General features: G+C 37.3%; 2 protein-coding genes across 2 annotated transcripts; both read left to right on the plus strand.

Annotated features, from left to right (window-relative positions):
• Positions 1 to 9,139: 9,139 nt before the first annotated feature.
• On the plus strand, positions 9,140 to 11,747 carry mrps16 (mitochondrial ribosomal protein S16). The gene is made up of 4 exons (XM_026305801.1): positions 9,140 to 9,280; positions 9,520 to 9,550; positions 10,437 to 10,703; positions 11,082 to 11,747. Exons 2-4 carry the CDS (start codon positions 9,538 to 9,540, stop codon positions 11,210 to 11,212), a joined length of 411 nt encoding a protein of 136 aa, XP_026161586.1. The 5' UTR covers positions 9,140 to 9,280; positions 9,520 to 9,537; the 3' UTR covers positions 11,213 to 11,747.
• Positions 11,748 to 15,242: 3,495 nt separating this feature from the next.
• Positions 15,243 to 23,554, plus strand: LOC113130016 (mucin-3A). Its single transcript, XM_026306302.1, has 8 exons — positions 15,243 to 21,619; positions 21,725 to 21,849; positions 22,013 to 22,077; positions 22,172 to 22,374; positions 22,518 to 22,683; positions 22,800 to 22,964; positions 23,091 to 23,161; positions 23,499 to 23,554. The coding sequence occupies exons 1-8, from the start codon at positions 15,364 to 15,366 to the stop codon at positions 23,552 to 23,554; spliced, it is 7,107 nt and encodes a 2,368-aa protein (XP_026162087.1). The 5' UTR covers positions 15,243 to 15,363.
• Positions 23,555 to 24,140: the final 586 nt, after the last annotated feature.

Consider the following 24,140-nt stretch of genomic DNA (forward strand, 5'->3'; position numbering starts at 1 on the left):
TTTCCTAAAGCGTTTTTCCAATTTCTGGGGACATTATTGCCAATGGCAAGATCTGACTTTGTTGACAAGGAGGCAGATGTTTTTAAACATAATCTTACATCTGCACTAGTACTTGAACCATACATAAATCATAAGCTGTTTCTCTCTCATGATAGTTGGCCTGACTTCTGTTGAATTTGAAAGTTCTGCATGCAAAATCTGTCTGCATGAAATGAAATAGTGGCCACTGTGATAAACTGCCATCTAAAGATTTTAAGGAGGAAGTTGCTAAATGCCTTATGTCCCAAAAAATAGTGAACAATTGGCCCTTTTTAAAAAAAAAAACAAAAAACAAAAACATTCAGGCTACTTGTAGTTTCTCTACACTGCCTGGCTCAGTGCTCTGCAGATTGATTCCTGGATGCTGTGACACGCTGCTTCAATAGTGACAATGTCTACACTTCCACCCCAGTCTTGTTAACTTGTTGACTTATTTTCACATCTGCTCATGGTTATCCACTTGTGTAATCACTTCCTCATGTGAATTGTTTTATCACAATAGAGCAAGCAGGAGAGCATATCAAATACACTTTTAGAGGAGACTGGTGAAAGGCTTACTTTGTGTTGTAACTTTAATTAAAGAAAGCTGGGTTGAGATATACATCTCGTTGTATGTGGCACAGGGAGGAGCTGTGAACAGGCATGTAGGGCCTGACAAGGTGATGTTTGGTTAATAAGGAGAGCAAAGATGCAGGAATTCCTCATATCCATTTGGAACAAGTTAAAATATTTGTGAACCTTGCCTGAACTCCCTTGCCCGTCCAGTCTCCACATGGCTGGCTCAATATAGCACATATAAGAAACACAGAAGTATAGCACATAAGTTTCGTAAGGTTTGGAAAATGTAATATATTTTCAAAAGAACAGCAGAGAAATTTGTTTTATAATCTCAGAAAGACTGCACAGCGTTGTATAAAAAATGTCAATACTCCTGACTTTGTTTGAAACGGTCCTTTATCCATTAGTGGGTCCCAACTTCCACAGTGACCCAATGAATTTGAGGGTTCCAAAATGGGAAATATTTGAGAAAAAATAAAATTTATCAAACAGATTTTTTCTTATTATATACTAGATACTTTCATATCAGATGCCGAAAAATCCTTCAAATGAAAAAAAAAAACAGTCAAAAGGGGAAAAGCCACTCTCTGGTTAGACTGCTCAACATGCATGTCCTAAGTCACAAGTTGAGACTCTTTAATTCTGAGATATCTAAAGCCTGAAACCACTGCTTTAGATCACATGGCTTCCCACAACAGCCTTACTTTTCCTACATCGTCATGCACTATATTCACACATAATGTGTGGCAGGGGAGTGGGAAAACAACATATGTTTTGTTGACATCTGAGTCTGGGGTCTGAGTTATGAGTCATGGAGACATCTATAACTCAACCAGTGATCAAACACAGCCAAAGGCCACTCATAGGGGGCAGCCCTCTGAGGATTTCCAAAGAGTTCAGAGGTATCAGAGCGAGGACGAATGGTACAAGGATGTCTGAGAAACAAAAAGTGGTAGCAAGGGTAAAAATGAAAAGACAACGCAGTCATATTAAGCCATGCTTTAGAAAAGTAAGAGTGAAGATTGCCTCCTTTTTGCAACACCACTAACAGGCCGATCGGTTCTGCAGAAAATAACAGGGAGGTGACATCACATAAACAGTCTCAGCTGGATGGGTGCAGGTGGGTGCACGGGTGGCAGCGGCGGGCTGGAGGTTGATCTGTGGCAGAGTGGGTGACATCCTGTCACTGCTCATTATAGTGTGAATTCTGTGTATCCTCAATAACACTTTCGCTTTGCTCATACAGGACAAACTACTGATAGAGGTCTGGGGAAGAAGTAAATAGAGCAAAAATCCATTTTGATCACTAAGGAAAAGATGTAAGACAATAGAAATGGCAGACAATACGCTGCATATAGGCAGGCTGTCTGAAGTCTGGAAATGAATGTGATCTCACAGTTTAAAGCCAGAAATGAACTGGAAACAAAAAAAAAAAGTGGAAAACACAAGGCACATACAAAGCACTGATGGTGACTGTTGTCTCCTCAGTGCTCGTTTATCCTTCTTAAACACCACAATATGCTAAGAAACCTCTTGTCTGTAGATCCTGAGGCTCTTATCACCCCACAGCAGAGCTCACCTGTCCTCTTCTGTTTAATGCAAAAGAAAACCAATAAAGCACCTCTTTCTGTTTTACTGTCACATGAAATCATACTTCTAGTTTAAACACCCCAATGTTTAACATTTGTTTACGTAAGGATGGCGTTGGATGGTCCTGAGACTTTAACGCGGTGCCTGCTACTTTGATTTGTGCATAAACAAGGTGGCATGCCATAGCCAACCACTGATCTCGTGTCTTTGATGATTCGCTTCAGGCCGGCACAACGCGTTGAGATAATGCAACATTTTAAACGGTGTATAACTAGTCATGGCCGCCTACGATGTCCCTAAGATAAGGCTGCTCTTGGTTTAGTGTCAGTTTCTTTAAATAAATAAATAAATAAAAAAGGTATCACTACAGTTACACAAGGAGTAATCTTAATGTTGCTACTGGGTGTTCAATAAACAGGTTACACTAACATTTAAATGTGAAAGTTCACAGATGAACAGATTTCCCTGAAGCATGCGTGAACATCTCTGAGACTAAGTAAAAAAAAAAAAAAAAATAGCAAATTGGATGAATTTGTCCTTGATGATGTTTGTTACTCTCTTCAAAATCCCTTCAAAGGTTTGACTAAAGCAACCAGAATGTGTTTTCTATTAATCCAAACTTGTTTAAGTATTTATTGGTCAAACTGAACTATTATATACATTTACATTTGTCAAATCTAAACTCAATTTTGCTCCATTAAGGAAAATCAAGTATGGCTGCCTTAACATTCCCTTATCTGAAGTAAGGAACAGGTAGATAATCTACAATGTCTTTAAAAAACACAGTTGTTAAAACTCCTTTTTTTGGGCTGTAACAACAACACTGGACACCAAGAGTACACTGAATCCTTTAGTGACTGTAAAGGAATACTGTGGGTTGCTGGCATCATTTCATTACAGTGGCCAGTGTTACAATCCATTTTACACGACCAAGAATGCTGTGTGTGCGTAGTGTACTTGTGTGTGAGTGTGTGTGGCATGTGATTGTACCAAAATGCTTGGGTATCACGCTCTGATGTGCATGCCAAATCCACTTGTCCTCTCACACAACCTACCAGTGTGGCTCTGCCGTTTCAGCTCTGCCAGCAGAGGTCTGAGGAGAGCAGCAGCACTGGAAGCAAGTCACGACCCCCTATAGCAGAATTCACAACGTGATGTGCGGGCTGAATTTGACCAAGAATTACTTTCAACCAGCTATAGTCATCCTGCCTACTTTCACCCTTTGCTGACTGATAAATATTAAGTGGTGTGTAATATAAAATTCAGGTATTTTCCCCCAAAATGAAACTATATATTTACAGTTTTAACCCACATGCAATTATTTTATAGTATATTAGAATAAAGTTAAACTACTACTGTTGAAGTTTAGCATATAGCAAACTTGTGTGAACTTTTTTTGGACTTTGATAGTGGCATAAGAAGTATTCTGATATTTTAGTAGAATAAAAGTAGCAATACCATAATGTAAGACATTGCTTGTCTGGTAAAAGTTATTCATGGCAAAAGTAACTTAAGTATAAATGCAGAATTATTTTCAACAAAGTTTACAAAAAATGTTAAAACTAAAAGTATTAACTTTGCAGCCCAGTGCTGATTGTCAGGTATGTATTATTATATAGGCTAGTGAGGGTCACTGAACTGGAGCCAATTCCAGCTGACACATGGTTGAGAGGCAGGTACACCCTGTGCAGATCACCAGTTTATTGCACATAGAGACACACGCACACTCACACCTACAGACAATTTAGAGTCACCAATTTAACCTAACCCCACAGACACACACACAGACATGGGGAGAACATGCAAAGTCCACTGAAAGGCCCCAGGATCAAACAGGTTTTAAACCCAGAACCTTCTTGCTGTGAGGCAACAGTGCTAACCATTGTATTACCATTCCAATAAAGGCTATTACATTAAAGTATAATTATCACTGATGCATAAACATATAAAAAGCATTTTAATGTTGTAACTGGTTAAGATAGAATTAATTTAAGTATGTTATATACTGTTTGGTAATTTTATCACTAACCTGCAAACTGGTATGGTAGGTAAATATGTTCTGTAGTTCACTCTGAAGTACAGTGTTGCTAAAGTATAAACTACCTGAAAATGGAAACAGTTCAGTCAATTACAAGTTTTGTTATGAACAATCAAACTTTTCGTTTTGTCTTTGATTGAAGTATTTTTATAACAACTTGAATCCTATTAAAATATTATTTTCCACCTAATATAACAATCAATATCATGCTATCTATCAGATAGCATATCTAGCTATGCTATCTGTAGGGAAGCCACTCCAACCTCTCACTGGTTTGAGAAACAGCTCAAGAATTGTGAAAAGTAAATCAGGCAGACATACATGTAAAACATGATCACAAACATTTGCTTTCTATGCGACTTAACTGGATGTGTATGTATTGTACTTTTGTACTCACTCCTGCTTCTAGTGCTGATGAAACAAAGTTCATACAGACATACATGACTATCTTGTGAACTTTGTGTTCCTAAAATGTAAGCTTTATCCTGATATTTGATGCCTACATGATGCCACATAAGACTGTCCCTATGCCTCACAATAAGTCTTTCTCAAGTTTCAATAAGTTTCTCAAGGCCGAACCTGTTGAAAGGGTTGTGTTGTAAATGATGTTAATGATTTTAAATGCAATTAAAATCCATCCATTCTTTGCAGATGTGTGAAAAGGCAGACTAGGACCATTTTTGGCAACCAACAGATTTGCTTTTGTTATTACACAGTGACAAAACAGCAATATAAATGACATTTAATCAGATTGTCAGGACTTTAAGATATTTGTCAAATAAAAAGAGAAGAAGAAGAAGAAAAGTGTTGACTGACGCAAGCAAATATATATATATTTACAATATATACAATACAATATATAATACATACACAAATCTTAGAGAAAAAGTCTCTTTGTTAATGAAGATAAAAGTAATGCCTCCATTTTCCATGCCATCACAATTAGTTTCACCACAACCATCTGAAAGAACTTTCCAGTGAAGGGAGATCACTTGACCCCCGAATCTGTGACCAAATCATGTCCCTCCATTAGGTGCTCTCTGTAACCATAAAGTCCAACTCTGCGCAAGCCACAAGATACAGATACTTAAAAAAAAAAAAAAAAAAAAAGCTGAGAGCATCACAAAGAGCTGATGGACCAAAAGTCACATGATGCTTATGATTGAAAAGATCCATTATCCTGACTAACCCAGCTGAAAAATCTAAAGCAGATGCTGCTTCTTAAAAAAAAGAACTTAAAACAACAAAAAACTGTCATGTGGTTGAAAAACACACATTCAAAATGCTATGCTTGATGCAAATTTATACACACATTTTTTTAAACTACATGCCAGTAGGTTTGGACCAGTTTCGATTAACACCTGCAATACAGCATGAAAGTATACTTCTTAACTTTACTAATTTGTACTGACAAAATGCATTTTCTTATGAAACGCAAAATTTTTCTTTCATTTAGATAAAGATAAACTGAAGCATTTAGTTTCCTTTTATGGGTTGGGAAATCCTCCAGTTCCTTAAGATAAATAAATCAATTAAAAAATTGTAACATATTTTAGTACTGCATAGGAGGACTGCATAAATGCTAATTATTTATAACACGTCATAATGTAGCATTGTAACCATTTATTGATGTGGCTGTCAACAACTTTAAATCCAGGTCAATGTGAATGGCATATTAACAAAAAGATACTCTTGGAAGATACTCTTCAAAAATAAACACTTTAATTGCATATAACTACATAATGCGTTAAGATATTTGTATACTGCATATAAATGATCACTGGTTTAGAGATGGGATAGCTAATAATTATTAATAAATATTTTCCTGATAATCTACCTTAGAAATTTTTTTTTTTTTTTTTTGATGCAGCAATGGTAGTCAGAAATATGTAACGTGAAATATTTTACGTTGTTCGAGAGGCTGGTGTGCCACAGCAATTCAGTACACAAGAACTGAGGTGTAATTTTATATGTGGTAGAGTAAAAAAATTATAAGGAACCTCTGTTTGCTTTGTATGTTTTTCCTCTAGTTCACATCACATCAGAGGTTTACAGTGTCAATATACTTCCCTGCATTATTTTGAGCAGTGCATGCTAGTGTTTGCATGCTCTCCCAGTGTTCATGTGGATTTCCCATGAGTCTGATATTTAGAAACGCTCATTATAAAGTTCTGAATTCAAAGGAAGAGTGAAACTTTGACATTTAGGGAAATATGATTATTTGCGTTCTTGTGGAGAGACAGATGTGAATATTATTATCACTCTTGTATATGCCCAGCAGCTGATAACTTAGCTTAGCACAATCAGTAGAAACAGGAGGAACAACTAGACCCATTCTGTCCAAAGGCTATTAAAATCTGCCTACCAGTATCTCTGAAGCCTATTAAGAAGCAACCAGGGGGGACTCCAGTAGGTTTACTGCCTCCAGCCAAGAAAAAGTCTAACACCCCTCCCCCCACCCCATACAACAGATAAATGCTTTTACACTTCTGTTTACATATGATTAAACAAAAGTGGCATAAGGTGTTAACCTGTGAGCTTTAGAGGTGCTAGCAGGTGGATTTTGTTACCACCAGATGTAGCTATGCTAGCTGTCTGCCTCTGTTTCCAGCCTTTATGCTAAGCTAAGCTAACCAGCAACTTTAAAGCTAACAGATATTATCTGTCTCAAAACATGGAACTATTATTTTAAATTTTGTATTTCTTGTGTTTAATTTGGACCCATTACGTCAAACAGATTCAAACGTTGCCTTAGTTGAGTTTACAGGGGTAATGAGAGGTGTTTAAATCCAGAATATAAAACTCGGTGTTAAGAAGATATTAGTAGCATCTTGCACACAATCAAATTAAATTCATACAACTTGACTTCATCATTTAAAGCAGACTCCTGCTTTTTCCTTAGTAAAATGGTCATCTGAGCGTCTCTAACTGAACTGTCACAGATGATTAGAGGAGGAACAACTCGTCTTGGTATCCCAGAGAACATGGGGTCTTCACGAGAGAGTGAGCCACAACTAGAATCAATGTCACCGTTCAGATAATCACGCATTGCCGATTCACCATGTAAGATGCATTTTGTTTGCTGCCTATGTGTAAAGCCTCTATTCATTTTCAGATTTTTTTTTCCAGAGGAGAAGAAAAAAACATGGTCAACTCAATAATGACAGCTCCCCTTTAAAATTTCAGTCCTGTTTTCTGAGAAGAAAGTGTTTGGTGCTACCTTGTTTATCTGGTTTCTGAATGATTTCAAAAGTTTCAAATCTTTTAAAGACTAATATGCTTGTAACCTCAGTATTCTTTTCAACCAAAGACACACAAGCGTTTGGATAGTGTAATACCATCCATCCATCCATCCATCTATCTATACCCGCTTATTCCTTAACCAGGGTCACGGGGATCTGCTGGAGCCTATCCCAGCTCTTTTTCAGGTGGAAGACGGGTACATCCTGGACAGGTATAGTGTAATACACTAAATCATTTAGATTTGTTTTAAATACAGAATACTGTCAGGTACTTTACCTTCTGACAATTAAAGCATTCTACTTAAGTGTTTGTCATGTCTTGAAAAATTACATTTTGTAATTTTGTACAATTGTTCAAAATGTGGTTATTATCCTTTGCTGAAAGCACTTCAAATAACATTTATTGAAGGGGTTTATGTGTATTCAATCCATTGAAAGATAAGCATATTTTAAAAATATAAAAGTCATTTCTAGCTTTATGTATGAAATGTCACACCGGGGCAGTAGGATATTTTCAGAATTACAAACAAGGGCCCATCTCTTTTATATGTCTGCAGTGACCTCTCTTCAGAGAAAACCATGTGTTTGTCACACACACAGATACAGAAAAACAAGCTTTACACAACAGGAGTGTGAAATCACTGTTCCAGGACTCGGGGTGGGGGGGTGGGGTTTAGTTGGCTCCTAGTGGGCAGAAATGTCTTTTCACTTGAACGATATCAGGCAAAGCAATGACCCCTGAATTCTTAATCACTCTCAGGAAATCAGAGTTATAGCTCTGCAGTGGTCAGCAGCGGTAATTGATTTGAAACTTGCTGCTGCTGTAAGACCTACAACACGTAGAGTATAGACTGAACAATGTGAGGGATAACATTAGTGTGGTAACCAGCACTGTCTTAACCAAAGATCCTTGCTGGTAGATAATATTTACATAGTCATAATGCTAAACGTAACAGCTATTGTTTCTGTTGTATCTGTATAAAAACTAACATTACACAAACTAACAAAGCTTTGTGTCTAGGTACTTTCATAACTGATGTCATGATGTTATGAGACTTACAATGAATGTATTAGTAGAACAAATGTAGTTACTACTAATAAGGCTCAAAAATCTGTGGTTTATTTCTCAGCAAAAGCAATAATACATGAGCACAAGTATTTGTACTTATGTCATGTTTAGGATTTTTACAGTTTATATATTCAGTATGACAAAATACAAAACTAACAATATAAAATATGCCTACTAAACTTTAAATTTATTAAATGATTAAAATGAATTACATGCATTAATAATATTAATATATTAGCCCTACTTTTCCTTTTAATAATCTGAGGCTCATACTGTACATGTAAACTTATTATACCACATAAATATGTCATTTGAAAGGCTACTTCTAATAGTTTTTTTTAATAGCATGGGGTGGCCCACATGTTTGGCCTAAAATAAAAAACCTAAGCAATGTGTGAAGAAATAAAGGACATCTGAATACTTCAGCATGGTCTAATAAAATCACTTCCATTTACAGTTGCAGTTTAGTGTCAGCTCCAGGTTATTTCTTCAATACAGATTCATCATATAGTTTTGGACAGAAACATTCACACAGTAAACCTCAAAGATCTTAGTGTGGCAACAGCGCCATCTAGCGTCACGGTGACACAATAACGCCGAGGCCGTACGTCACTTCCTCCTTAAACATGGCCGCGCAGTGACAAATGTTACACTGTTCCTGCTGAAAATTGACATTTAATAACGTCAGCGACAATAAAGAGGCGACGTCTCGGGATATTTTGATTTACGCCGCTTAACATTGATGTAGGTATTTTCCTTGACTGTGCTCATTTCTAGGTAGTACGTCGGAGTCACACAGGACGCGCTCTACTGTTAAAGCTAGCTGTTAGCATTAGCTTCATGGCTAACGGGAGGCTGTTGCCATGTAGTGACATTGTCAGGGTTTTTGGACGTTTAAGTAAATCTGAAGGTCACATATACACATACACACACACGCACACACACATATATACACAAGTTTAAAAGTGACTTTTGTCTTGCAGGATAATCCGGTGAGCAGCATGGTCCATTTATGTGAGTATGAACAAGCTGAGGATTAGAGGTTTTTTTTAAAATCTTGTGTCCTTACGGACATGGGCGGAGTTTTAAACAGGATAAGTAAATATTAACACTTTATAATAGAGCCTGAGATTTACTGTGGTTTGTTTTATGAATAAGGTCCTAATAAAACACCATCTGGTTGCCACTGATACTTGAATGTAAGCACAGTGGAAGAAAAGAACTCTTTCAATTAATAATACAAATGTTTATTCTGGTAATCTGTGGAGTGCAGTACTTGGTGACCAAACTGAAGTGTAAGAAGGAATAATAAGGGGAGAATACGTTTCATGTACATGTATAATAAGCAGTAGGCATTGACAGGTTCTTGGCGTAAAAGCAAAATAATTTTCCTGCCTCAATCTGAACATATATATTTTATATATTTCATAACTCAGTTTATAGTTCATTAGATACAACACACCGAAATGAATGCAGTCTAGCCCTACAATGTGTCCTCATAAAAGTTACAATGTGAACTTTCTCTGTTATAGAGAGATACTGATGCAGGCAAAAGTAGTTCCTTCAGGTGGCTTGGTTTTAAAACAGTATTGGATTAATCCCTACAATACAACACATCAAGTGAAATAAAGTAATGAACATTTGTTTAGTCAGTACTACTTACCTCACCTCACTTCCCTCCATTTTGTTCAAAAATATTAATTTTTACTAAAGCAACATGTACTCACTTCAGGTCAGTTTTAATCTGTGGTAATCTTGTGTTTCATGACATTTAGTCTGCTTCTCAGAAAATGACTTGGAGACTGTGTATAGTGCCTGTGAAATTACAATCTTTACTGTAGAAAGTGGTTTATCTATCTCTCACACTGACAATCCCTAAAGTGCTCATTTCCTTCTGCAGCATCACTCCTCCTAAAGAAGTACCATGGCGGTTACGTTGTCATCCGGCTAGCTCTTGCAGGCCACAAACAAGCTAATAGACCCTTCTATCGAATTGTGGCAGCTTACAACAAACGGGCAAGAGATGGTAAATATATAGAGCAGCTGGGTTCTTATGATCCTCTCCCTAACATCTACAACGAGAAACTCGTCAGCTTCAACTATGACCGAATCAAGTACTGGATCGGCTGCGGTGCACACCCTACGAAGCCAGTGGCCAAACTTCTAGGTGTGTATTAACTACAGCTTTTAAGCTGGATCAACATTGCACAATTTTATTGTTGACCTGTTCTTGGAACTGCACTACTTGCGTTGTGTTTTATCACGAATATTGTTATGTGCCAAGTCCCGTGCATGCGTGCGTCCACGGTGTGTCCTCAAAGACTTCACCCATGCCCTCTAATGGATCATACCGATTCAAAATAATGATGAGTTGGAATGTTGACATGCTTATCCTAAAATGTAGGAAATGTACAAGGGATTAAAATTGTTTTAAAATGATGTATCAGCTCCCTAAGTACCTGAAAGATTTTGTCAACTGTAGGCAATATCTTTATTTACAATCACTACGAAGTTGTCTTCCTCCTTCCTTTGTCTCTTTCTGCAGGGTTGGCTGGATTCTTCCCATTGCACCCCATGACAGTAACAGAGGCAGAGCGTCGCAGAGCCCAAACACATCTGACTGAAACAGGAACAGAAGATAGTCTGGAGAAGGGACAGAATCAAGCTGAATTATGAGAAATAGATGAGGGACTGTGTTTGTACAAGAAGATGTCACAGTAATTTGGAAAGAGAGCTCATTGATTTGTTTCCTCATTTGTTGGGTGGACTGCAGCATCAAATATGTTGTCATATACCTGTAGTTCTTCTACCATAGCTAATAGCAGCTACTGTATGAACAATTTGTATTAAGTAGATTCTTCTGACGTCAGTGGCAAGTTGTGTTTATGAAAGTGTTATAACAGGCAGTTGTTTATATTAACTATTATATGTGACTTAATTAAAACATTTCAATATTGTCACATTTGTTGGAGGTGATGTTGCAATTTTCTGTTACATTTTTAAGACCTGTATATATGATTAACAGCAAGAATACCAAAAAATGAATTTTTGTTCTGTTCCCTTTGAACCTTATAATCATTCCTCCCTCTTTTGTCTCTTTTTTTTTCTGTTCTTGGCATGTAAATATGCACACATGAATCAACAGTTAACATCAGTAATGTCAAACACAAGGAAAGAAATCAGAAGTGTGTGCGTTTGATATGATTATTGTTAAACTTCTAAGCACTTAATTTTTTTTGGGCTCAATAGCAAGTTCTCCACCCATTCACCGCACCTACTGTTAACTCAAAAAGATGTAATGGAAAATTTTTTTGTAATTTTGACATTGTAAATATGCTTTTTATTTCCAAAACCTGTACATTTTTTACTACAGGTTCTAGCATTAACAAAAATGCACCTTAAACATAGTAAATAGTTTCTGAATATATTTGACCATATTAAAATGGGAAAAGGAACAGTAAAATTATATTGATGTATTTATATAATCACATGACAGTGTTTCCCCATCAACAGGTCATTGCACAAAGAGGTTCACTGACAACTCTGTGTACTTTTTTTGTTAAATCATAACATACCTAAATGTACCTAAAGGTATTTATTTACATTGTTTTGGCTTTCTGTTTTCTCTCAACAGTAATGACCACAGAGACAATTCAGATGATTTAAACAGTAAACACTGGTGTCACCTGTCACATGCTGATCCTTGCATGAATAGTCCCATACTTGAAACTGCTTCAGGTTGTGATAAAAAAAACTAATATGAGTCAAGATACACTTGACAACACCCAGGCGTCCATTTGAAAATGCAGCAGAAACAAATACAAAACTTAAAGTTATGCTGTTGACATTAATTAATTTCCGTTAGATCTGTGAAACAAAAATCTGTAACATGTAGGCATACAGTAAAATTGGCATATTATGAAATTATAGCAATCTACCATGAAGTAGTGAGCAGGAAACAAAATGTTTTTTCCATTTCATAAATTATTGTCTAATAAGTAAACATGGGTGCGGAGAGATTTACCCAAACCATTTGTGGCTTCGTGAGAATTGTATGCTCATATCTCATATAATGGAGCTATTGAAAATGATTATTAACTTTGCTGGGCTGGGTTTAACAGTCTATTTATAGCATTGATTCAGCTGACTATATTGCTGCTCAGTACATGCACACTCACTAACAAAAACAAAATAAGACGTGTTTATATAAAATGGTTTTAAAAACACTGTATAAATCAATTCTGTAGGAAACTCAGTATAAACCCAAGTTACTGTAAAACACTGAGCACACAGTTTATATCAACAAAAACAATACTGAGTAAGACTTGTGCCTTCCCTGTCACAAAATAAACCTTGGGACATGTAATTTATGTCAGCGAATGTAATTTATGACAAAGAAAATGTCATTTAAGAATCACTATAATAATTCCTGTATATCAACCTCTAGGAAATTTGGTTCAACCACAGTTTGTTACTCTTAGCCAAACCAACCCTTAGTGTATGGAAAATGCTAGCAACTACATGACAAGTGTATATTAAATATCACTGGTAACCCTGAAATTAAATGTAACACTTTGTGATTTATTTCTTTGTAGAGTTGCTCCTAACCGAACCTCTCTCCACACCCACTCACATCTTAGTTGTGTTCCGCTTTACAATCACAGTGACCTGGATAAACAAACATTCAGGGTGTGAGTCTACTTACGGTGAACTTCACAACTCTCTGCCGTGCCTATAATAGACAAAAAGTTTGCTTAGGGAGGGCACTATATCAGTAACAAGCCCAGGTTGATCACTGATGACACATAGAGTAGGTCTGATACTGACAAATGTTTATATGGCCTAGAACTGCCAGCTGGATCAAGCTTAATTTCCAGTTCATAGTTCTCCTTGAGATTTTTTATATCCTTGAGATATAAAAAAAGACTGAAAATTACAGAACATCTAAGTTATTCTGGTTCATGAAGTGAAAGACAAGACATGGCAATAGTTATAATACTTCAGTTTTATATATTTTAGATGATTGTGTAAATGTACAAGAAAATGGAAAAGCGGATTATCTTTGGATCCAGTAATTGGAGAAGGATTTTCACTATTCTTACAATCCTTACTTTTTTTATCATAGTCATTGCACTTGGTGTGTTCTACGCACAACAAAGCGGTAAGTATATTATTTTTGTATTTCTGTACTGGATAAACAGGTGAGCCACACTTACCTCAATTTACTAAAAAAGTATTTTGGATCTATCAACCTAAGAAACACTTATATCATTACACAGTGTATTTGATACTGCTTTATTTTGAGATAATTGAAAGCAATGACAATGTTTGTGTTAACATATTAATCCTCATGGAGTTCTTTTTTTTTTTTAATTAGTGTGTGTAACAATAAATTGACCATTTTTGTTTACTGATTTATGAGTTATTTTACCTTACAGATAACCAGGAAAAGTATTTTTTCTGATTAATTTTCAAAACGTGTTCAAAAAAATTGAAGAGCACTGGATGTGAGCAACACTGTTCACATAAATTGAAATAACAGACTGACAGTAGATTAAATGGCATTTAATAACTGCAAAAAAGAAAGAGAGCAAGAATACAAATATTATAAACACACAATATGTGAGAAAAGTTAATTATGACGTATTCAATGGAATTTTTGTTATGTATGAAATTGGGTTTAAAATTAGGACTGCTGCAGTACGTTAATAAAACTAAAACATCCAACAAGATTATATCATTACTGTTAATTTTGCAGACATATATAATTAATAAAACATTAAATGAGAAAGTGTTGAATTGAACTTAAATTAATTTTCAATGTAAAAATGAAAAGTAAGGATGCATGGAAACTAGGATAGACATAAAAATTAATGTAACATGTTCAAATGTTGTATTGTTAAACAGGAAATCAAAACACAGGACAAGATGGACCTAATGAAAAATGGGGAAAAGCACAGAGATTCGAGATTCAAGGCAACAAAATATCACACATGAACGGGACAATAACTAAATTATCAATTTTAAATGAAAAACAAGAAAAAAATGAGGAAAAATCAACAGAAATGGTTAACACCATGCCTGAGATGAACGAAAGTGGCATAAACACACATACTGAAAACTTAATGCTGCATTTAGGAAAAACAGTGACTGCAGCATCGGCAACTGAATCCATATTGTCAACGTCATCTAATATTGTTCATACAAAAGCAGAAACTACAATGAAAAATGCAGAGATTACAACTAGTGTTTCAGAAACCTCTTCAGCAGAGCCTACAATCTCAACTCAGCCTATGACGGTCACTGCAACAGAAGAATCCAAGACTTCTTCACATTCTTCAACAACTTCCAGGTCCACAGAAACATCAACCGGTCATGAAAGTGACCAGACAGAAACAACTCTGCAAAATACTTCACCAACTACAGTTTCAACACCTTCAACATCAGCAGTGATCTCCACTTCAGCAACTGAATCAAATGCTGCTACATCATCTCAAATTACTCATACAAAAGCAGAAACTACCATGAAAAATACAGAGATTACAACTAGTGTTTCAGAAACATCTTCAGCAGAGCCTACGGTCTCAACACAGCCTATGACGGTCACTGTAACAGAAGAATCCAAAACTTCTTCACATCTTTCAACAACTTCCAGGGCCACAGAAACATCAACCAGTCATGAAAGTGACCATACAGAAAGAACTCTGCAAAATACTTCACCAACTACAGTTTCAACACCTTCAACATCAGCAGTGATCTCCACTTCAGCAACTGAATCAAATGCTGCTACATCATCTCAAATTACTCACACAAAAGCAGAAACTACCATGAAAAATACAGAGATTACAACTAGTGTTTCAGAAACCTCTTCAGCAGAGCCTACGGTCTCAACACAGCCTATGACGGTCACTGTAACAGAAGAATCCAAGACTTCTTCACATCTTTCAACAACTTCCAGGGCCACAGAAACATCAACCAGTCATGAAAGTGACCAGACAGAAACAACTCTGCAAAATACTTCACCAACTACAGTTTCAACACCTTCAACATCAGCAGTGATCTCCACTTCAGCAACTGAATCAAATGCTGCTACATCATCTCAAATTACTCACACAAAAGCAGAAACTACCATGAAAAATACAGAGATTACAACTAGTGTTTCAGAAACCTCTTCAGCAGAGCCTACGGTCTCAACACAGCCTATGACGGTCACTGTAACAGAAGAATCCAAGACTTCTTCACATCTTTCAACAACTTCCAGGGCCACAGAAACATCAACCAGTCATGAAAGTGACCAGACAGAAACAACTCTGCAAAATACTTCACCAACTACAGTTTCAACACCTTCAACATCAGCAGTGATCTCCACTTCAGCAACTGAATCAAATGCTGCTACATCATCTCAAATTACTCACACAAAAGCAGAAACTACCATGAAAAATACAGAGATTACAACTAGTGTTTCAGAAACCTCTTCAGCAGAGCCTACGGTCTCAACACAGCCTATGACGGTCACTGTAACAGAAGAATCCAAGACTTCTTCACATCTTTCAACAACTTCCAGGGCCACAGAAACATCAACCAGTCATGAAAGTGACCAGACAGAAACAACTCTGCAAAATACTTCACCAACTACAGTTTCAACACCTTCAACATCAGCAGTGATCTCCACTTCAGCAACTGAATCAAATGCTGCTACATCATCTCAAATTACTCACACAAAAGCAGAAACTACCATGAAAAATACAGAGATTACAACTAGTGTTTCAGAAACCTCTTCAGCAGAGCCTACGGTCTCAACACAGCCTATGACGGTCACTGTAACAGAAGAATCCAAGACTTCTTCACATCTTTCAACAACTTCCAGGGCCACAGAAACATCAACCAGTCATGAAAGTGACCAGACAGAAACAACTCTGCAAAATACTTCACCAACTACAGTTTCAACACCTTCAACATCAGCAGTGATCTCCACTTCAGCAACTGAATCAAATGCTGCTACATCATCTCAAATTACTCACACAAAAGCAGAAACTACCATGAAAAATACAGAGATTACAACTAGTGTTTCAGAAACCTCTTCAGCAGAGCCTACGGTCTCAACACAGCCTATGACGGTCACTGTAACAGAAGAATCCAAGACTTCTTCACATCTTTCAACAACTTCCAGGGCCACAGAAACATCAACCAGTCATGAAAGTGACCAGACAGAAACAACTCTGCAAAATACTTCACCAACTACAGTTTCAACACCTTCAACATCAGCAGTGATCTCCACTTCAGCAACTGAATCAAATGCTGCTACATCATCTCAAATTACTCACACAAAAGCAGAAACTACCATGAAAAATACAGAGATTACAACTAGTGTTTCAGAAACCTCTTCAGCAGAGCCTACGGTCTCAACACAGCCTATGACGGTCACTGTAACAGAAGAATCCAAGACTTCTTCACATCTTTCAACAACTTCCAGGGCCACAGAAACATCAACCAGTCATGAAAGTGACCAGACAGAAACAACTCTGCAAAATACTTCACCAACTACAGTTTCAACACCTTCAACATCAGCAGTGATCTCCACTTCAGCAACTGAATCAAATGCTGCTACATCATCTCAAATTACTCACACAAAAGCAGAAACTACCATGAAAAATACAGAGATTACAACTAGTGTTTCAGAAACCTCTTCAGCAGAGCCTACGGTCTCAACACAGCCTATGACGGTCACTGTAACAGAAGAATCCAAGACTTCTTCACATCTTTCAACAACTTCCAGGGCCACAGAAACATCAACCAGTCATGAAAGTGACCAGACAGAAACAACTCTGCAAAATACTTCACCAACTACAGTTTCAACACCTTCAACATCAGCAGTGATCTCCACTTCAGCAACTGAATCAAATGCTGCTACATCATCTCAAATTACTCACACAAAAGCAGAAACTACCATGAAAAATACAGAGATTACAACTAGTGTTTCAGAAACCTCTTCAGCAGAGCCTACGGTCTCAACACAGCCTATGACGGTCACTGTAACAGAAGAATCCAAGACTTCTTCACATCTTTCAACAACTTCCAGGGCCACAGAAACATCAACCAGTCATGAAAGTGACCAGACAGAAACAACTCTGCAAAATACTTCACCAACTACAGTTTCAACACCTTCAACATCAGCAGTGATCTCCACTTCAGCAACTGAATCAAATGCTGCTACATCATCTCAAATTACTCACACAAAAGCAGAAACTACCATGAAAAATACAGAGATTACAACTAGTGTTTCAGAAACCTCTTCAGCAGAGCCTACGGTCTCAACACAGCCTATGACGGTCACTGTAACAGAAGAATCCAAGACTTCTTCACATCTTTCAACAACTTCCAGGGCCACAGAAACATCAACCAGTCATGAAAGTGACCAGACAGAAACAACTCTGCAAAATACTTCACCAACTACAGTTTCAACACCTTCAACATCAGCAGTGATCTCCACTTCAGCAACTGAATCAAATGCTGCTACATCATCTCAAATTACTCACACAAAAGCAGAAACTACCATGAAAAATACAGAGATTACAACTAGTGTTTCAGAAACCTCTTCAGCAGAGCCTACGGTCTCAACACAGCCTATGACGGTCACTGTAACAGAAGAATCCAAGACTTCTTCACATCTTTCAACAACTTCCAGGGCCACAGAAACATCAACCAGTCATGAAAGTGACCAGACAGAAACAACTCTGCAAAATACTTCACCAACTACAGTTTCAACACCTTCAACATCAGCAGTGATCTCCACTTCAGCAACTGAATCAAATGCTGCTACATCATCTCAAATTACTCACACAAAAGCAGAAACTACCATGAAAAATACAGAGATTACAACTAGTGTTTCAGAAACCTCTTCAGCAGAGCCTACGGTCTCAACACAGCCTATGACGGTCACTGTAACAGAAGAATCCAAGACTTCTTCACATCTTTCAACAACTTCCAGGGCCACAGAAACATCAACCAGTCATGAAAGTGACCAGACAGAAACAACTCTGCAAAATACTTCACCAACTACAGTTTCAACACCTTCAACATCAGCAGTGATCTCCACTTCAGCAACTGAATCAAATGCTGCTACATCATCTCAAATTACTCACACAAAAGCAGAAACTACCATGAAAAATACAGAGATTACAACTAGTGTTTCAGAAACCTCTTCAGCAGAGCCTACGGTCTCAACACAGCCTATGACGGTCACTGTAACAGAAGAATCCAAGACTTCTTCACATCTTTCAACAACTTCCAGGGCCACAGAAACATCAACCAGTCATGAAAGTGACCAGACAGAAACAACTCTGCAAAATACTTCACCAACTACAGTTTCAACACCTTCAACATCAGCAGTGATCTCCACTTCAGCAACTGAATCAAATGCTGCTACATCATCTCAAATTACTCACACAAAAGCAGAAACTACCATGAAAAATACAGAGATTACAACTAGTGTTTCAGAAACCTCTTCAGCAGAGCCTACGGTCTCAACACAGCCTATGACGGTCACTGTAACAGAAGAATCCAAGACTTCTTCACATCTTTCAACAACTTCCAGGGCCACAGAAACATCAACCAGTCATGAAAGTGACCAGACAGAAACAACTCTGCAAAATACTTCACCAACTACAGTTTCAACACCTTCAACATCAGCAGTGATCTCCACTTCAGCAACTGAATCAAATGCTGCTACATCATCTCAAATTACTCACACAAAAGCAGAAACTACCATGAAAAATACAGAGATTACAACTAGTGTTTCAGAAACCTCTTCAGCAGAGCCTACGGTCTCAACACAGCCTATGACGGTCACTGTAACAGAAGAATCCAAGACTTCTTCACATCTTTCAACAACTTCCAGGGCCACAGAAACATCAACCAGTCATGAAAGTGACCAGACAGAAACAACTCTGCAAAATACTTCACCAACTACAGTTTCAACACCTTCAACATCAGCAGTGATCTCCACTTCAGCAACTGAATCAAATGCTGCTACATCATCTCAAATTACTCACACAAAAGCAGAAACTACCATGAAAAATACAGAGATTACAACTAGTGTTTCAGAAACCTCTTCAGCAGAGCCTACGGTCTCAACACAGCCTATGACGGTCACTGTAACAGAAGAATCCAAGACTTCTTCACATCTTTCAACAACTTCCAGGGCCACAGAAACATCAACCAGTCATGAAAGTGACCAGACAGAAACAACTCTGCAAAATACTTCACCAACTACAGTTTCAACACCTTCAACATCAGCAGTGATCTCCACTTCAGCAACTGAATCAAATGCTGCTACATCATCTCAAATTACTCACACAAAAGCAGAAACTACCATGAAAAATACAGAGATTACAACTAGTGTTTCAGAAACCTCTTCAGCAGAGCCTACGGTCTCAACACAGCCTATGACGGTCACTGTAACAGAAGAATCCAAGACTTCTTCACATCTTTCAACAACTTCCAGGGCCACAGAAACATCAACCAGTCATGAAAGTGACCAGACAGAAACAACTCTGCAAAATACTTCACCAACTACAGTTTCAACACCTTCAACATCAGCAGTGATCTCCACTTCAGCAACTGAATCAAATGCTGCTACATCATCTCAAATTACTCACACAAAAGCAGAAACTACCATGAAAAATACAGAGATTACAACTAGTGTTTCAGAAACCTCTTCAGCAGAGCCTACGGTCTCAACACAGCCTATGACGGTCACTGTAACAGAAGAATCCAAGACTTCTTCACATCTTTCAACAACTTCCAGGGCCACAGAAACATCAACCAGTCATGAAAGTGACCAGACAGAAACAACTCTGCAAAATACTTCACCAACTACAGTTTCAACACCTTCAACATCAGCAGTGATCTCCACTTCAGCAACTGAATCAAATGCTGCTACATCATCTCAAATTACTCACACAAAAGCAGAAACTACCATGAAAAATACAGAGATTACAACTAGTGTTTCAGAAACCTCTTCAGCAGAGCCTACGGTCTCAACACAGCCTATGACGGTCACTGTAACAGAAGAATCCAAGACTTCTTCACATCTTTCAACAACTTCCAGGGCCACAGAAACATCAACCAGTCATGAAAGTGACCAGACAGAAACAACTCTGCAAAATACTTCACCAACTACAGTTTCAACACCTTCAACATCAGCAGGGATCTCCACTTCAGCAACTGAATCAAATGCTGCTACATCATCTCAAATTACTCACACAAAAGCAGAAACTACCATGAAAAATACAGAGATTACAACTAGTGTTTCAGAAACCTCTTCAGCAGAGCCTACGGTCTCAACACAGCCTATGACGGTCACTGTAACAGAAGAATCCAAGACTTCTTCACATCTTTCAACAACTTCCAGGGCCACAGAAACATCAACCAGTCATGAAAGTGACCAGACAGAAACAACTCTGCAAAATACTTCACCAACTACAGTTTCAACACCTTCAACATCAGCAGTGATCTCCACTTCAGCAACTGAATCAACACTGTCATCTTCACCTTCCACTAGTTTTTCAGAAACATCTTCAGTAGAACCTACTATCTCAACACAGCCTATGACAATACAAACGCCAACCCTTCAGAATACTGAAACTACAAAAACAACTCTGCAAAGTCATGTCCCTACCCCCACTACCACTACTACTGTGATAACACAATCTGTTCCACCCCCATCTACTTTCACGATGAAGCCAAATACTACAGTTACACTCCACACAGCTTCAAGCACCAGTCCGCAAACATCTTTGCCAACTCCACCAACTGCAACGGCTTTAACATCAGTGGATCTCATCAGTGTGAACACGGTTACACCAGTTCATCATTCAACATCCAACATGAGCCCCCTTTCAAACTCTACCATCACTGTCACAACAGTGTCTACAACTCCTCAGTGTAGTGATGAGGACTGTCAGTGTGTTTGGGGTATCTGTAAATTCAATGCAACATTCGGACGATGTCAATGCTACTGTGAAGAGTTTGTCTTTGGAGATACCTGCTCTTTTGGAGTAAATAACACCTCTGCTAATATTGGTAAGCTTTATTTCATCCAAAAAAATGCTTTTTTTTCATCGTGCAACGATAGGTTAAAGCCTTTTAGCAATGTATTAATTTTATTGGTGACATAATGTTTTACAGATTCTGGAGCAATACCAACTCGAAAAGCACATTTTACTTTGGAAATTCAGATGACTTTTCTGGCAGCATTTGACAATTTAAACTCTCCTCAGTCACTAGAATTCATCAACAAATTAGAACTGCAGGTGGACCATCTTTCTTTATTATTATATAATCAGGTGGTAGAGACACTTTGTAGTGTATAGACACTATAAAGTGTTTTTTTCTCTGCAATTTTTCATGTGTATATCCACTAAAACAAATTTGTTACCATAACTGTGCTTAAGTCACATCCGTCCTCTGTTTCAGCTTCAACTCTTATGTAAGGAAGCGGATCCACAAACTTTTACAACAGTAAAAGTCGTAAAATTATCGTAGGTTTTCATTTAACTTCACAGGTTTAAGATACATTTTAGTCAAGTACAAGATCATTGCTTTTGGTAATTAATTTTTTTTTTTTTACTGTAGAAATGGAAGTGTTGTTGCAGAGAGCGTGGCAGAGTACATCTATCCAAACAATGAATCTCAAATTCATTTTGTCAACACCCAGCTTACTGGTGTGTTGACTGATATCCTAAATGACACAAATAACCTCATTAAGATCTCTGAGGCTTTCAATAACAAGAGTGTGACATTAAATAGACTCCACTTCAATCAACCTCCAATCAAAAGTAAGTTTACTGTTCTAAACATGTGTAATTAACTCACAGATCTTTTGTGCAGTGTTCATTTAATATTTGCTTAAAATTATGTATTGGTATTATGGTAAATGTACAAATGGATGCTGATGATTAATATGCCACTTTATCATCAGATATCAGAGACCTGAAGCCTTATGTTAACTGCAGTCAGTTTGCTAATTACACTGCTGAGATCCATAATGGCCAGTGGCAGTGTGTTGGACATTGCAAAACAAACCCTCATTACTGTCATGGAAATGGACAATGTTACAATGAGATTTACAAAGGGCCTATGTGTAGGTAAGACAAACCATCAGTTTTTACATTAACTGCAAGAAGCTTAAGCATATTGAATAAGTTGGCTCAGTATATAAATTTAATTAATATAAACTCACTCTTTTTGTCTATTAACTCAGGTGTTTTGAGTCCAGCCTGAAGCAGTTTTATGGCCCACAGTGTGACCTCCTTCGCTGGGGTCCAGGTTTCTACGCAGCACTGTTTGGCTCATTGGCGGCAGCATTCCTGCTCTTGATTATTATTGTCACTGCTATCATTGTCAGAAATAGAAATATGGGCTTTTGGTAGGTTGTGATGCCTTTAATTCATCTTCCCATATTACAAGATGCAAAAATTCAACATATTTTGTTTTTGTTGGCTTATAATCCTGAAGTCACATTGATATGTAACATTGTCTGTCACTATTTTAGGAGCAGAAGTAGCTCCTATAACAGAAGACTTTCTGCTTTTTCTGAAGATTTCTTTGACTTCTCTGATACAGGTACACAGTATGTCTTGGTGTGTTTTTTAAGCAATTGCTGTTGTGATGGGTTAGATAGATAGATATATAGCAATTTCTCTGCAAAACCACTAAACATTTGCATTTGCAAACATTTCATATTTTTTCCCCAGGAAATCACAATTTGGGATTGGCAGGCATTTAGGCATCAGAGGATTTTAGGCCATGTCTAGAAAATGGTAATACCCAACTGCAAGTATTCTTGTTTACTGGTATAAAGTCTATATAACCACTGTGCACAGAAAAGCACAAAGGCAGATTGGTAAAATTACAGTTAAAATAAACACATTAATATGTGATCTTTCTTTTGTGTCTTCAGATCACAAGAAGACATCCAGGGGTGTTGAACATCATTCGATCATCAACCCTATATGAAGGCTACAGATCAGATAATTTTGTTTTAATTCATGTTTGCATAAAAAAGTATTACAGATCAATATGCAGTAGCAATGTGTATTGTACATGAACTAGTACTACTAGTACCTTGTTGATATGATATATTTATGATTTTATTTATCAGTTGTAATTCACTGTATCTCTTGTGCCCTTGTACTGAAATGAACACAAAAATACAGCTTACAGTGTTGTTATTTCATGCCATAGCCATTTGTTTTTGCAGTCATTTAAGCTTTTTTACATTTTTACATTTCTCTCATTAGGACAGTATTTTATGTGTTGTCCTGGTGGCTTTTGCTGCAAGCACTGAATATCAGCCTAAACTAAGAATGCACAAAATACTTTCAAAAATATAGAAAATGAAAAAAAAAAAACAAAATTTAAGTTACTGGAAGAATAGAATGAGGACTTTGGATGCTTTAGATGAACACTTTGCTGACATGACACAAAGCTGAACATGGAATGTCTATTTGGTATTACTCATCTAAATGCAATGGGCTGTGCCAATTTATCAAGCTGTATACTTTGTCTAATATCTGCAGTATGCTCATACAATGCAGTAAGA

Source organism: Mastacembelus armatus, chromosome 5, assembly GCF_900324485.2.
Source record: "Mastacembelus armatus chromosome 5, fMasArm1.2, whole genome shotgun sequence".
NCBI classification, from domain to species: domain Eukaryota; kingdom Metazoa; phylum Chordata; class Actinopteri; order Synbranchiformes; family Mastacembelidae; genus Mastacembelus; species Mastacembelus armatus.

Coding starts and splice junctions, on each gene's coding strand:
- mrps16 (XM_026305801.1), top strand. Junction 10,704..11,081: donor GCCAGTGGCCAAACTTCTAG/GTGTGTATTAAC, acceptor CTCTTTCTGCAG/GGTTGGCTGGATTCTTCCCA.
- LOC113130016 (XM_026306302.1), top strand. CDS start 15,364: ATGAAAAATACAGAGATTACAACTAGTGTTTCAGAAACCTCTTCAGCA. Junction 22,078..22,171: donor GTAAAAGTCGTAAAATTATC/GTAGGTTTTCAT, acceptor TTTTTACTGTAG/AAATGGAAGTGTTGTTGCAG. Junction 22,965..23,090: donor AATAGAAATATGGGCTTTTG/GTAGGTTGTGAT, acceptor TCACTATTTTAG/GAGCAGAAGTAGCTCCTATA.